Source organism: Dermacentor silvarum, chromosome 8 (genome assembly GCF_013339745.2).
Source record: "Dermacentor silvarum isolate Dsil-2018 chromosome 8, BIME_Dsil_1.4, whole genome shotgun sequence".
Classification (NCBI taxonomy): Eukaryota; Metazoa; Arthropoda; class Arachnida; order Ixodida; family Ixodidae; genus Dermacentor; species Dermacentor silvarum.
Genome location: NC_051161.1, coordinates 106,461,473 through 106,477,920, shown reverse-complemented (window position 1 = coordinate 106,477,920; position 16,448 = coordinate 106,461,473). Strand labels below are relative to the sequence as shown.

The 16,448-nt window shown below is 45.1% G+C and overlaps 1 protein-coding gene across 1 annotated transcript in view; it reads right to left on the bottom strand.

Annotated features, from left to right (window-relative positions):
• Positions 1-16,448, bottom strand: part of LOC119461605 (single-minded homolog 2) — a 108,949-nt gene that overhangs the window by 51,617 nt on the left and 40,884 nt on the right. Inside the window, exon 2 of the mRNA XM_049655174.1 lies at positions 7,008-7,190. Coding sequence (XP_049511131.1) covers positions 7,008-7,182 — 175 coding nt within the window. The 5' untranslated portion in view covers positions 7,183-7,190. The remainder of the gene's footprint in view (positions 1-7,007; positions 7,191-16,448) is intronic.

Genomic DNA, 16,448 nt, shown 5'->3' with positions numbered 1-16,448 from the left:
TTCTTGGAGCAGTGCCTCAATAGCGTTTGAGAGAAAGACGCGGCCACGATCGCTTAATAATTCATGGGGCGCACCGTGTCGCAAAATGAGGCGGCGAAGAAGGAAGCGAGCGACGGCTATCGCGGTGGCAGCTGGCAGCGCAGATGTTTCAGCGTACCATGTGAGATGGTCGACGGCGACAATGATCCACCGGTTGCCCGCAGGAGTGTTCGGGAGGGGACCGTAAAGATCAATGCCAACACGGTCAAATGGTCGTGTAGGGCACGGTAAAGGTTGTAGAGGACCAGCGGTGCTATGAGGGGGAGTCTTGCGGCGTTGGCACGAAAGGCATGATCGCACGTACTGGCGAATGTATTGATACATGCCGCGCCAGTAATACCTCAGGCGTAAGCGGGAGTAGGTCTTGAATACGCCAGCGTGACCGCATTGAGGATCGTCGTGGTAGGCGGTGCATATGTCCGAGCGCAGATGACGGGGGATAACAAGCAGCCACCTGCGGCCATCGGTTAGGTAATTGCGCCGGTACAACAAGCCGTCACGAACGACAAAGTGATGCGCTTGACGACGAATGGTGCGTGAAACAGATTCAAGTGAACGGTGAGAGAGAACGTCAAGCAGAGAAGCGATCCAGGGATCCTTGCGTTGCTCGGCCGGCATGTCGGTGATGCTGAGGGACGACGAATCGCAGGTGGAAGTTCGTAAGCAAAGTAGGTCAGGAGGCAGCGGAGAACGGGATAGGGCATCGGCGTCTGAATGCTTGCGTCCCGAGCGATAAATGACACGTATGTCATACTCTTGAAGGCGTAAAGCCCAACGTGCGAGGCGGCCAGTGGGGTCTTTCATAGATGACAACCAGCATAAGGCATGGTGGTCAGTCACAACGTCAAACTGGCGTCCGTAAAGGTAAGTACGGAATTTGCTGATTGCCCAAATAATTGCCAAGCATTCCTTTTCCGTTACAGAATAGTTCGACTCTGCCTTTGTTAGGGTACGGCTGGCATATGCAACGACATACTCGTCATAGCCGTCTTTGCGTTGGGCGAGGATGGCACCAAGACCGACACCGCTAGCGTCCGTGTGAACTTCAGTAGGCGCATTGGGATCGAAGTGGCGCAGTACTGGAGGGGACGTAAGGAGCCGGCGGAGCGTAGTAAATGACTCGTCGCAATCGGGATTCCAGGCCGAGAGGTCAGCGCTGCTGGCAAGTAGCTGAGTCAAGGGGGCGATAATAGAGGCGAAATTACGGATGAAACGCCGAAAATAAGAGCACAAGCCGATGAAGCTACGGAGCTCTTTAAGAGTGGTTGGCTTGGGAAACTCAGCAACGGCTCGCAGTTTGGCAGGGTCTGGTAGGATTCCCTCTTGTGAAACGACGTGGCCGAGAATCGTAAGCTGCCTGGCACCAAAATGGCATTTTTTCAAGTTTAATTGCAAACCAGCGGCCGTGAGACACTCAAGAACTTGCTCGAGGCGATCGAGATGAGATTCAAAATTGGGAGAGAAGACAACTATGTCGTCTAAGTAGCAAAGACAGGTACGCCACTTAAGTCCCCGGAGGATAGTGTCCATCATCCTCTCGAAAGTTGCAGGCGCATTACACAGGCCGAAGGGCATCACATTAAATTCGTATAACCCGTCAGGGGTCACAAAAGCCGTTTTTGGACGGTCCGCTTCAGCCATCGGCACTTGCCAGTATCCAGAGCGAAGATCCAGGGAAGAAAAAAATTCGGCACCTGGTAGACAATCTAGAGCATCGTCTATTCGTGGTAGAGGATAAACATCCTTACGTGTGATCTTGTTCAGTCGGCGGTAATCCACGCAAAATCTGATTGAGCCGTCCTTTTTCCGTACCAGGACGACCGGAGATGCCCACGGACTGTGTGACTGCTGGATCACGCCACGTTGCAGCATGTCATCGACTTGTTCACTGATGACGCTGCGCTCGGTGTGTGATTTTGCAGGTAGACTAGATGAAGTGGTTAAACAAGCTGGCTCGTTGAAAACCGACCTCGCGCGAACCACACGATCGTCAACGTCTTCTTCCACACACTCGCTGGCACAGAGCTGGTGCCGATGTGCTCCGGTACAATATATATATATATATATATATATATATATATATATATACCGCATCTTCTGGCCTTTGACATCCCAAAGCGTCGGGACGTATGCATGGTGTCGAATAACCTCCGAATACCTGTGGATACATTTCTCGCAGTCATTGACGGCTCTTGCTTGATTTGAATCCTAGCGTTTACTGGGTTCTGTGCATTTAAATGCGGCCCCTTTCTAGCTTAAATAAAGTGCGTGTACTCCCGTTTCCTGCCCACACATAACTCGCTTTCGTTCCTCCCGAACCTTTCTGTCTGTTAGCCCTGCATTGATGGCTGCAATAAAAAGTTATCTGAACCAGCCTTATACGTACTGATGAAGAAGGCTCTTCCTCATCTGTGGTTTCAGTATCGCAAACTTGGAAAAGTGCACTTGTGCAAGTGCACGGATTGAGTCTGCACAACCGAAAGACAAGGATAATTCACCGAATGATTCTTCTCGCCGTCCTGGCCCCATGAGAGCCGTTCCGACCATGCATGCAAGCGTGGCCTCCCTCATGCACGTACATAGGCATCTGGTGGTATATTTAGGACTTTCCTTGAACACTGCTAAGGCCATCGTTAGGATCTGCAACAGCGGGCTCTCTGTTTAAACTATGTCCTGTTTCAAGGATCACGATTTACTGCGAACTTGTATATATTACAGTGTAAGCCACGTTAAAAAAAGAGCAGGTGCTGCTGAGTGCGATAAATTGTACACTGCACCATTAATCTTGGAGCGAAATTGGAATATTAAGCGGCATAAGACTGATTAGACCCTATCACCCTTTTTTTTGTAGGAGCCTTAGCATAACGTCACACAGATACACAAAATCGAAAAATACACGAAGATTATCTTAATTCTTTTATTATTTTTTAAAACAAGCTATGGGAAGTGGAGCTTCATTTTATAGATTGCACTTTCAACTCGCCGTAATCGCGCTTCCTCAACTACAATCAAAGGCGAAATCAACATTCAAAAAAGGTAAAAAAATAGAAACGTTTTTATCTGCTCATCGCGAAACAGACCGCGTACATGTCAGTGACGTCGTTGTCGGTCCGCCTTGCCACATTCATTTATCGATCACCAAAGCGCGCTTCCAGCGGGTGCCGCAGACGCCTCTTACAATTGTTATCTCCCGCCAAATCGTAACGTATGTATATAAATAGAAGGAGCATGCAGATTTGCTGCGCCACGATGTCATAAAGGGGCGGATCTGCCTAGTGGTTCGAAGCAGCACATGGGTTCGGGCAAAAAACAACGCGCGCAAAGCCACGAACGCAGGTCCCGACTCTGTTTTACTCCTCCCCACAAAGAAAAAAAGCGAAATCGCGCGTTTATGCTGTGAAATTGTTCTGCGCACAAATGCACGTGGATTGGTGAATCTCGGTCGCCGAGCCCAGCTCGTATACTTCTGTGCGGGCCCCGTCTCAGCAAGTGCTCTCGTTCTCTCGTTACGGCCAAGTGTGCGTAGCCGTGTCTGTAGTCCCAATTAGTGACACGGTCACCGGGAAAGCCTCTCTATCCTCGGCGCAAAACTCTGCCACAGAACCGGGCCGGCGGGGCCATGCGGGAGCATTGAAAAGGTAAAGGCCCCACGGGGGTATACAGTTAGACGGCATTCTCAACGCCATCGGTTCGGCATTGACCGTGCCAGCGGGTGAAGAAGGGTCGACCCGACGGAGCAACTTCGGCCGCCGCGCGAGAGTCAATGCTGAGGAGGGGGGGAAGCCGGAAAAGAAAAATCTCTGCGAAGAGGGCACCCGCACACGGGCGTTCTACCCGCATCAAAACCTCCCCTCCCTATAGCTGCTTTTGGGAACAAGGGGAGGACGGGAGAGAAATTGGGGAGAGAATGCCTTCGGCGTGTCGCCGGGGGCGCCGCTAACGATGCGTCGATGGGCCGCACGCGACGGCGGTGGCTGACGGCGAAGGCGAGGTCGGGTCTCTCGCCCTCCCCAATCTCCTCTCTCTCTCTCTCGCCCGGCGCTTTGTAGTAGCGACAAGTGGCCGCCCGGGGTTTGAGGCACGCGCCGCCATCGATTGCCATCGCGCGCTCTGGGAGTGCGAGCGCTGGCTCAAACTGCCGAACCAGTGCACAATTCCCCCCCTCCCCCCTCGTCGCAACGTGGGATCCCCTCCTCCCCCTTTTGTTTCTTTTCTTCGCAAGAGGCCGCCATGGCCGCTGCCTGTGTTCCAGTGTTGCGAGCTGCCTAGAGGGGGCTCTTCCGTCCGCTTTTCTTCGTAACTTCATGCACTTTCTGCTCTTATTTTTTTACGCCGTAGCTTCCTGCTTTGATACCGCGACGACGTGAAGCAGAGGGTCGACGAGCAATTCTGTTCTGTTGTGAGCGGCACCGGCGTGGCACCAGTGTGTCTTTATTTGGCGCGCACGTGCCCGATGACGTTGGGTTGACGTTGGGACGCGTGGCGCGCTGCGTATGGCGCGCGGTTCTGTTGTCGTTTTCGCCTCGGAGCGCCGTCCGCGTGTTCGGTCGTGTGCGGCATGGAGTAGACTTTTCGGCTTCCTAATTGACTCTCGAGTCTGTATAGCGACCAGCACTATAGAGGAGTGACCAGCGGGGAAAATGAGAAGTGCATTGACGATGCTTCGAATGGCAATTGCTTCCAGCAATGGCTCCCACAAAAGTAAGAGGAAACGAACCTGTATAATGCCCGCCCTGGAACGATGAAGTCTCGCTTAGTAGCCGTGACAAAAAAATGGGAAAAAAAGAAAGCAGAAAGAAAAAAAAAGCAAGAAGAAAAAAGCAAGAAAAAAGAATGGAAACAGTCCCGTTGCTTGTATTAAGTCTTCCCGAAAGCGTGAACAATACGGGAATAGTCAACTTTGAAAGATAAATTTGGATACAAGGCTTGGTTAGAGTTACAGTAAAGTTGAGGAAGTCAATTGGTCATTTGAAAGTAGCGTAAAGCTGCGATCATGTGGAGCGTGTATGGTCTTTCGGCGTGGCATTGTCAGGTGTGAGCGCATTAAACTTTAAACTTACTATACGTTCGTGCTGCGGCGACGCGCCACTGTCTGGTGCTTTGTCTTTTCATATACGAAGACCTCGCCATGCCCCTCAGTATTATGAAGCCCCTTCAATATGTGCCTTAACCGAGGTAACATTAAACACGTCGCAGTTTTACCGAAGTAGCTAAGTAATAACAGGAATGGTTGGCGCAGTGCGCAAAATAAGACCCACGCTGTGTTATCAGCAGCAGCGCGAGAAAACGTTCGCAGTCGCGCGAATTATAATGACGATGGCTCTCAAACATGGCACGTACCCACTACGGGCGATGAGGAAACAATTGGGCCTTTTCAAGAAGTTAAAGATAATAAATATATACGAAAAAGGAAACGTAGTGGTAGGACATGCAAAGGAAAAAGAAAAGCGAAAAGAAAACTAGGAAATAAAGAATAGTGCCTAACTGAATAATCAGATCGAAGCAATGTACAACCAAGAATAGCTTTAGAAGAAATGTAAACTCCATAGACTGACTGAAGCCATAAATAAATCGGAAGATAACAGTGGCATAAACTAACACAGATGGTATTTTGTAGATTGAATGAAATCGCATACAGTATCGCATACTGTATGCATGTATGCGATACTGTATCGATTGAATGAAATCGCATACCACGCGACTAAAACCTTGCGGTAATGCCTCAGGTGAGAGTAGAACAGAAACATTTAGTTCGGAAGCAAGTTTACGATGCCGAGCTTCGAGAAGCATTTTGCAGTGAATAAAAGTTTGCCTACAAAATACATTTATTGATCGGTAGATTATTAAAGTTACAAAAATAACACAGAGGAAAGACAATCATGCTAGATCTCCCCTGCGTAAATGCAGATTTATTTGTGGGAGACAACTACGTAACATCCTAAACGAAACCTCCCACTGTCTTCAGGTGCAGCATTTATTTCAGGAAAAACGAAAATGATGAAAGTCAGCCGATGATGTCAGTGATAATTTCATGGCATCAGCATGCATTTCGCATTTGTTCTACCGATGGTAACAGAGCGATGGCAGATCCACTGAGATGCAGTAACACATCAGCCATTTCATTTAAAGGCTAACTGCAATGACTTTTCACACCAAGTAAATGGTTGATTTTCAGACAATGTATAAATACACAGAAGGCGTGAAGCAAAAAACTGCCTTTCCGTCAGGAAAACCGCGAAAGAACTGCCCTTCTAAATAAACTAAATTGAAAAATGAAGCGCCCCCTTTACAGCTTGCCGGTAGAAATGCATGATCCTAAACGTTGAGAACCAGTGCGGATCCTCAGAGTGACCTCCGAGATTGGCACGGCGCGCTTAAATATCTCAGATAGAATTTACGTTATATTCCCTAACCACCAAGTGCGGGCGTACTCTGCTTACAGGTGCTGTTCAAAGGCCACCTACAAGAACATTACACAACTATCAGCTCTGCAGTTCACCCAAGGTTACTTCGAGAGTAGATGCTACTCATTTATAAGTTATAAAAGAGTACGATATATTGTGTATAATTAGTTATAAATAATAACCCACCTGAGTGAAAGTAAAATTTCGTTACAGGTGACCTTTAAGTATGACCTCATAATAACGGGCACCCTCAACAACTTAACGAGGTCTACGAGATAATGAGACGAACGCACTAAATGCTGTTGATATCGTGGAAGCTGTAAGAGAAGATACTGAGGGTAAGTGTAATCAAACTAACTAAATATTTGTAGTGGAGTGCGTGGCGTTACATTTGGGATATTCCCTTTTAAATGTTCTATTGCTGTGTGCGCACAAAAAAGCATCATATCATGAGTTAAACCACCACTTTGTCCATGCGCCTTGACGTGCTGTCTTAGCGCCACCTCAACGACACATGTATAGTATTCGTCAATCTGCAAATGCAACAGATGACCGATCACTTACCGTCCGGGAACAGGTCCCTCATCTTCAGGTACGAACTGGTGAGCCTGATGACGGACGCCTTGTCGAGCTGGCTGGTGATGGCCGCCGGCAGCGGCAGGAGCTGGCCCAGCTCCCCGAACTCCGCGTTCTCCTTCTCTCGTCGGGAGCGGGCCGCGTTCTTGGACTTTTCCTTCATCCCGCAGCCTGCGCCCACGAACGGTAAACAAGGCGATTGGCGTGGCTTGCAACACCCGTTGCACGCATTGCAGCCAATTGTCACTGAGGCCAACGTAGGACCTATGTGCCAGCAACGTGACCTGATGTAGCATCAAATTAGCCTCACGTTGGGCATCGGCCAATGTATGCTACACATTAACGTTCATCGTCATCATCAGCCTATATTCATGTCCACTGCAGGACGAAGGCCTCTCCCTGCGATCTGCAATTACCCCTATCTTGCGCTAGCTGATTCCGACTTGCGCCTGATTCCAGTTAGCGTTCATATGCTCTAGTAATTCTAAACTTGTCGTCATGTTCTAGTGTGTAAGAAATACTTGCAACAGAAGGTAACGCAAGAAAGACACACTCACATAGGAGAGAGAAAAAGCTTGGTCAGCTTCTGTTACGGCGAGCCCGCACGAAGATCGAGCGCTTGTTCTTCGAGTCCTCCCATCTGAGTGTGTTTCTTTATGTTGCTTTATGTTAGAAACGTAGATGTTCTAGCGGACAAACGAGGAGCATCTATAGTCGATCTTCCTGTCTGCTCTCCGTAAAGTTTAGTCTTTTTTGTTCCTGAGAACTCCTGAGCATCAATCGAAAACAACACGTAGTCCAGTAGGAAGTTCTTGTATACTACAGTGGCTTTACCGTAGTCCATACTACCGCGCCAATTAAGTAGGGCCTTTAGGATGGAAATTATGTTTTGTATCAATCATTTATTTTTACCACAGTTTTTGCAGTTGCACTGTCATAAAAACACTAATACAGGGGCCATCACTCGCATGATGCGTTTTACCCCTTGACCATTTCAACCATGTTGAAAAAGCTTCGCGCGAACGACAGTAAGCTGCCACACAGGAAGCCTTCGAATAACGAAGGTAACAAGTTTCTTGCAAATGTCAGTACTTTGCAAGACGGCGACTAACTGTTACGAATGTTACTGTCATTTGCACGAATCATTTCAACCGTGGGGAATTTCCCCCATCAGTAAATGTCATTGTAGAATCACTATTATTTTTCGGTCTGAACTCATATATCTACCATAGTCAGAAAAGCAGCCTGTGGTGCGCGCATAATGTTGGCTCCCAAGCCTCGTTTCAACGGAAAGGAAACCAAATGTTTCAGATGCCATGTACAAAGAAGGCAGCATTTTTTTTACGAATATGCACAGTGTAAGCCATTACATAAAAGGAAGAAATACAAAAACAGCCCTGGCGTCCATACTCTCGGGCTTTTCCGCGAGGGAGTTGAATTCTCCTAAACTTTTAGGTTCATAGTGAACCCGTAGATTTTTCTCAGTGGATAAAACCAATAAAGTTATACTGTTTATGGCGCCAAATGCTAAAAACCAGTAAGAAATAATGAGTTGATACCAACCACCTGCATTAGTAAAGATATTAATAAAGTAAGCAAGCGATTTGATCAACAACTTATTTTACATTTCATCATTCATCATTTCATCATTTAATAACCCTTAAAGGCCCCTTTCGGGGTATTACACAAGGGGGGGGGGCAAAAACAGAAATACAGAGCAGTCATGATATCAAAAATTGTATGAACGCTAAATATAGGAAAAAAAAAAAATATATATATATATATATATATATATAATAAAAATACAGCAATAGTAGTAAGACGTGGCACAGGTGTAAGCAAGGTGATTAGGTTTGATAATGGGCTGTCAGTAACTGCTTGAATTTTGAGCTATCACGCTCAATAACTATTGATTGTGGCAGTTCGTTCCAGTGCTCTATTGTGATGGGCAGGAAAGATTTATGAAATGCGGTGGTAGTTCCATGAAGACGTTGTATACTTAAGCTGTTGAAAAGTCGACGAGAAGTGCGGTGAGGAGGAACAATTGTTGATTTGTTGATCAACATTTGTTGATTTTTACCACACTTTGAGTGTATAAATACCCTTCTGTAAATTTTTGTATTTTCGAATGAAATCCCCCTTCTGCCTTATTGGCGATGCAGGTACTGAATAAATAAAATAAAATAAAATAAATAAATATTGATCTATCTATAGATGCATGAAAAGGCCTTCGGAGGAATGGGATGTTTTTTTTCAAGTGTGAAAAAAGCCCTTGAATACACAAAAATATGCCGCGCGACTCGCCTATGGAGGCACATTGCATGTATTCGCGGGCTTCTTTCACGGTCGGAAAGACATTTTTATGTAGCACGTATTGAGCAACAGAAAGCTGTATCGGGAGTTTTTCTTGCTGCTCTACACTTTTACCATTGACCCTTTTGATCTAGTTATAATAATTTAGATGTTGAATAATTAATTAGGACTAATGATGTATTTAGACGGAATGCTAAAAAATGTATCTCAGTATCTCCGAGTGACGGCAAACAATATTACCTTGTTTTGTCCAACTACGTGGCATTGGCATATTTTTAAGTCTTGGTGCATGACAGTTGGGACACCGTCTATTATACTATAGACAGCAATGGCAGTAGTGAAGGGGGGAAAAAAAAGGTAGAAACTCCGAGATGCAAGGTGGCAGGATTTAAGTGAAAATCATATTTTCAAGTGAGAGTTATGCTTAAACTCTTTCTCAAAGCAGATACTTCAAGTACTAAAACTCTACTTTCGGTGTTGTCCGTCAGGGAAAATTATATTTAGGTATATGCATATGCTACGCCTTGCCCTACGACAAGGCGGGTTATATTGCCACACCATTCTATCATTAAAGTTGCTCATACCTGGTCTTACGTTCTTGACAAAGTTATTTCTCGTAATAATGATAATAACAGCCCAGCAACAAATTTATTGAGACAAAACACCGACGGTGCATGATTTTTATGTTTAATCTTCTCAGACTGAAATGTCAAAAGTGCGAAGCAGTAATAGAAACCTGCAAATGATGTAATTTTTTTTTTTGCCGCCGCTGTGCACAACATCCGAGATCGGCCCACGCAAGAAGCCGCGTTTCTGCCAGAAAGCTCGCCTTTGTGCATTGCGTTACCCGCCCGCGTTTCCCGGTAAACATTACGGTTACATAGGCTGCAGTTGCCGGGAAGTGTGAGAAGCAGTCAGCGATCTTTGAATGCTATCACGTTCGACAATTAAAGGCGTAGCTCAAGCACTGTCAAAGTTTTTTTCTAGCATTCTACTTGAACTCATAAAAAAAAATCGTCCTTCGTCATTCGCTCGGTCATGATTCACGCGTTGCCGTGTCGCCGTTATCGATAGCAACTGCCGCGTGACAAGAAATTATGAATGGGAAATGAAATGGAAGATTACTAAATATGGGCCCGATTCCTTTCCCAAATGAGATAAATATTTTTATATTCGACGGGAATCCACTACAATATGATACTCAGTTCACGCGGAGTAGAAAGTAACTCTTTTTGAAATGGGATAGAAGACACACCGTTGATTTTTATGCAGCTGCATTCCTGGAGAACGTGACGCACAGATTTACGGACACTGTTGTGGAAGGTATACACAAGTTTAATAAACTTTGAATAAGTGAAGAATATATTCACAGACAAAAAGGATTTCGCCAAAGCAGCCCTTAACCAGCTATATGAATAACCTCCCCAACTTTGAGAATAGCTTCACTAGTGATTTAGTCTTGGTTACCTGTAAGAAATGTAAAAGAAGTCTTACTTAAAGCAACTGTAAACGACAAATTCAGTATAGGAAATCCAACGTTTCGCAGTCTGTTTATAAAAAGGGCACATATGAAATCTGTGTATTGGTATAGCCGGATCTCATGAAGCCCATCTTCATCCGGTGTGCAGTTATTAAAAAAATGGAATCTTAGAATGCTGTGTTTAAAGTGTTTGTGGCCAGTGCGGTGCTCGCCGTTTTGGGGAATGTGTGCTTGTAGTTAAGCGGTTGCATAGGATGGAAAATCTGATAACGAATCAGTGCTTATAGCGACCCATACACATCTGAGAAGAACGCATGCGCAGTGGAACAGCAGCTACGCGGAAGTCGGCCTTTAATCCAAACATTGTCAACTTTCATCTGTATCACAACGAGCCGTCCACAAAAACGTTAACATAGCTGCAGGGCTTAGTGCAACATTCATGTTTCGTTTACAATTATTTCCAAATTCTCTGTTTGTAAAAGAAACTTTGCAGTGGAAGTTAATGGATTGGTAGATATGTAAAAAAAAAAAGCTAATGGAGAAAATATTGCTGGGGAATGCTCATTCTAGAACAGTAGGATTAAATTTCATGGTCACCCGTCTATTTTATGCGTGCTTCAGGCTGAAGGCGTCTCCCATTTACCCTATCCTGCGTCTAGCGATTGCGACTTATGTCTGCAAGTTTCTTAATCTCCCCGTACCACATTACCATCTGCCATCGTCGAAGGCCTTTGCCTTGTCCTGACACACATTAGGTTATACACCTAACTGATCACCAGTTATCTGCACTAAGCATTACGTCAAGTTTCATGGTGATATATTTAGACCGCTCTAAGTTCTGTTAAACAGCACACAAGGTAGAAGCTTATCTTGTATAAATGTGGTCGAGATGAAGAGGACAGATTTCCCTACGTATTAAGTATTCATAGCAGAGAAGACTAATTATAGCTTCAGCATAAGAATAATGACTAGAACAGATTAGTTGTAGAGAATGTAGCTGTTTCCCTATTGCAGCATAAGTTAGAACGACCGAAAAATATCTTCAGTAAACGTCAAAATGTGATAGGTGATACTGTGATAGGCGCCTCTAACAACTGTCGTATGGCCAATGTGATTGCTTAATAGCTCTGTTCGCTCTATCTTCCTGAGCTACTACTTTCTTGCTTGAAAAATAGACAATGAACAAGTAATCCACTTTCACCTTATAACGTCAGTATCAGCAGACGATGCGCTGATGGTATGAATAGCGTATCATGTTTTACGCTGTTGTTGTTCTTCGGCTGGTACACATTAGAGCAAGACATAAAAGGACCAGAGAATATCTGTTTCTTTGCATTTTTAATCACTGAGGTCTCGCAGCTCGGCATTTGTCTACCATCTCCCGTATGTGTGACCAAAGACATTTCACTTTACCTTTATTTTTTCGGCAGTCACGAAGTTCATGTAGGCGCGGCACCTCTCACGAAGCAATATTTCAGGTTTATTTTTTTCCGGAAAGCGGTGTGTGAGAACGCGGTCTTAAGATACACATTCCATTTCACGATGTTATGACGACCGTGAATGTATTGGTCTTCTTCTTGAAATGCCCAGGATAAACAACCTTCGTGCGTCCCGCCCAACTTGCGATGGCTCCAATTCTTGTCCACACCCTCTTGCCATTACATGATGTCTCTTGTAACTAAAGAACACTTCAGTAGGACCATTTTGTGCTTGCCTGGCAGAAAACATATAGCTAATTCCTCAGCAACGTCTGCTTTCTTTTTTCGTCATTTTCTCCTTTTAAGAAAGCAAGGAAACAGAGGGGTACAATGTTACAGCTGATCATTCTCGACAGGGGTTTTCTGTTTCAAAATTACGGTATGCGCATCTTCTGGCTGTCGTACGTCGGTGGCTTCTGCCATAAGCATCATCACCGGATCACGACGAGCTCCAGAGATGCTCGAGGTCAGACAGGAAACTAAGCTCGAAGAATTCCGGCCATTTCCAAAAAAAAAAACCTCGTTTCATTCCCAAATGATCCACATGAAAACTGAACTAGGACGGTGAGACCGAATGGCTGTCAACGTCCGTAAAGTATGTTGCATAGACACCTCGGCTGAGTCGGCAGCGGCTCCGGGTATCTCGTGCCCGAGGTCTCGCGAGTCATTTTGCCTTCGGCTTCTAAGAATTGGAAACGACGTTACGGCACAGGCCCTCGCTACAGGCGTGCATGCAGCCATGCAAGTCACTCAGCCGTTGCACGCGGTCCATGAGTGTGTGGTTTAAATAGACGTAAGGGGAGAAGAAGCATAAAAAAAAGAAAGACCGCTGCCGTTGTCTTCTACGCTGCTCTAGCACCGGGATGATCATACCGCCCTCGGCATGAACACCACGATTTACGGGCCACTTGCCGGTACGTAGTGCAACCTTCTCCTGACGCGCTGCCACGGGGTCAGGGGGCAGCCACGGGCACCATGCGCGCATGCGCCTCGGCAAGATACACGGAATGGCCTCGTATCTTGCCTCCAGTTTTATTTACTTCTTCAACCATTCAGCCGCATTATTCTGAGAAAAGTTGCTCTATAGCTCAACAGGCGCTAGAGTTTGCGCGCCTGTGTAACGTAGGCTTTGCTTTCTAGCCGCCACTACCCGCTTTCCACGGGTGCGAACTAAAGTTGAAGTTCGACTACGCAAGCATCGCATCCCACGAAAAGTTGCTTTATGGTAGAATTACTTTCACTGCAACCGAATGTCTGTGATGTGGCTCTAAAGAAACCTGCGACTATTCGCGCATAGACAGCACACAGCCACATGATACACTGCGGTTTTACTCGGCTAAACCTCGCTGATGAAGTCAAGTGGTAGCTGGGATTCCAATATACAAGAAACAATCGAGGAACGTCTCTCTGGGGAGCATATATAATGTTTTCTCATAAGTTAGCTTGTTCTTATCGTTATCGTGGTTGCTCTGGCGATTGGGTATTCTTGTTCGTGGGTTATACATACCAGGTGCTTTTTTTTTAGCCGCACCAAACTTTGAAAAGTAGCCTGTGGCAGATTGTAACGGTTGTGCTAAAGTAAATTACTTGATGAGGCAGCCATTACTTCTACGAAAAACCAAAAGGCGAATTGTATGATTAAGATAATTACTATAATTACCTTCTAAATAATTACTTTACAGCACATATTTAAGTTTACGATTTCGAGCCGCTGAATTCGCAAGGCGTGTCCACTTGGAAGGAAATCTCAGGACTACATCAATTTCGAGGCATTCATTTTCGAAGTCCCCGACGCAATGCTTTGGCGTTCTAGTTACTTTTGTGATTCGATGCATAAAACAGGATTTTCTTTAAAATGTAGGTGGAACAACAGTGTATTTTTCCCCCAAGTTTGACAGCCGCACATCTCGAGACCGGTCGCATGCTCAGAATTTATTCCAAGTGAATATGCTTTGCAAACTATCTAGCTACAACTCCTGGGTCGAAACATGCGCCGTAAAATAAATATTTAGAAAGCTGTTTAGTGTAACTACGTTAATTATATAATTAGGCATTTTGATTTCTTCTAGTAGTAATGGTCGCCTCATCGAGTAATTTAGCACAAGGGTTACAACTACGCTTTCTGCAACAGGCAAATTAAAAAAAATATTGGTGGAGCTAAAAAAACGTCCTATGTATGTCCATGAAAGGTCAGTAAAAATATAGTTATAAATAAGAATATGCGATCATTTCCATTAGTGTGTCCTTTTTCTCGCAAAAATGCTGCAGAAGACCCTACAAATGTTTCTGAAACAATTGGTAACTCATGTTTTCTGTACAAGAAAGACAAAAAACACTTAAGGGGCGCGTGTTGCTGCTTGTTGTAATCAGTCTGCTATGGGCTTCGCCATAGCGCAATCTGATTGGAGCGATTGCGTATCGTAGAATGGGCGTGCCCTCACGACACTAGCGTCTTGACTGAAAACGTAAAGAGCAAGCAACAAGTTCACACTAAGAAATGGCTCAGATACTGTAAACCAGAATTCGAAATTGAGGAATAGGAAATAGATAATGGCCAGATATCGCTAGCTTTTAAGTTGCAATTCTTCGTAAGATAAACTTTCAGCCAAAGTTTCAGCTACTGCAAGCTTACCCGAGGACTGCAAAGTGGGAAAGGTCCTTCCAATCTACAAAGCAGGCAACAAAAACTCGTCATTGAACTACCGACCCATTTGCCTAACCAGCGTTGCTTGCAAAGTCATGGAACACGTCATTTACTCTCATATTATGAATTTTCTAGACTCGATCCAGTTCATTGACCCTTCACAGCATGGTTTCAGCAAAGGCCAATCATGCGAAACCCAAGTGGCCACCTTCCTTCACGACTTACACACTAACCTCGATCGCAACGTACAGACAGACGCAACGTTTTTAGATTTTGCAAGGACATTCATCAAAGTAGCACACCAAAAATGAATACTAAAATTTAGCCACTTAAACGTAGATACCCATATTCTTGAATAGATGAAGGCATTCCTCGTAAACCGCTCTCAAAATGTTCTTATTAATAACAAAACCTCTGATTTCCTCCCAGTAACCTCAGGTGTATACCACAAGGATCCGTCCTTGGGCTCCTTTTGTTCTTGATTTATATTAACGATTTGCTTTCAAACGAATACGTATCAACTAACAGTGCTTTAGGGGCACGTTAAATATTACCTGGTAGACAACATTAATCCGGAGTCCACCCCTGCGGCATGCCTCATAATCAAATCGTGGTTTGGGCACGTAAACCCCAGAATTCAATTCAATCAACTAGCATCCGTATGTTAGCTGACGACTTCGTCAATTACCGCCCTATCAATAACGCCCTCGACCAACAAGCTTTACAGACTGATCTCTACCACTTCTTAAACTGGTGCGACCAACGGGTAATGACGCTTATTCCTAATAAATCTAAATCTGTAACGTTCTCATGCCGTTGTAGCCCCCTTCATTTACCATACACAATTTATGGCGTTCGCGTAAAATCCCTTATCTCATTCAAATACTTGGGTGTAACCTTATACAGTAACCTGTCCTGGCGTACTCATATTACTAACATCATATCATCTGCCAATAAAACACTTGGATTCTTAAAGCGCCACCTGTCACATGCCCCCATTCATGTAAAACTTCTCCCTTATAAATCACTCGTCAGACCTAAGTTCGAGTACGCATCCGCCATTTGGAGGCCACACCAGTCTTACCTCACCACTGTTCTGGAAGCACTTCAAAACAGCGCTTCTAGATTCATCCATTCCACTTATCAATACCACGTGAATGTGTCATCTTTAAAAGCAGAATCCGGCATATCAAATCTCTATCTTCGCCATCACATTCCCCACTGTCCTTGTTCCACAGTTTTTTTTTTTCAGGTCTTTCGGTCATACATCTTACATCGTACCCCCGGAACGCATATGTCATCGCTTGGGCCATTGACTTCAAGTGTCACGCCTGCGTTTCTGCACAGTTACATTTCCCTCCATTTTTTTCCGCGCGCAGCATCAGGATGGAACGACCTTTCCCACCAAATTTCAGCAATCGCATGTCGATCAACTTTCTTGAATGATGTAACAAATGTTCTTTCTGAATGATGTCATGTGGCTATATTGTAAAACCACCCCTTATGTCATGCCT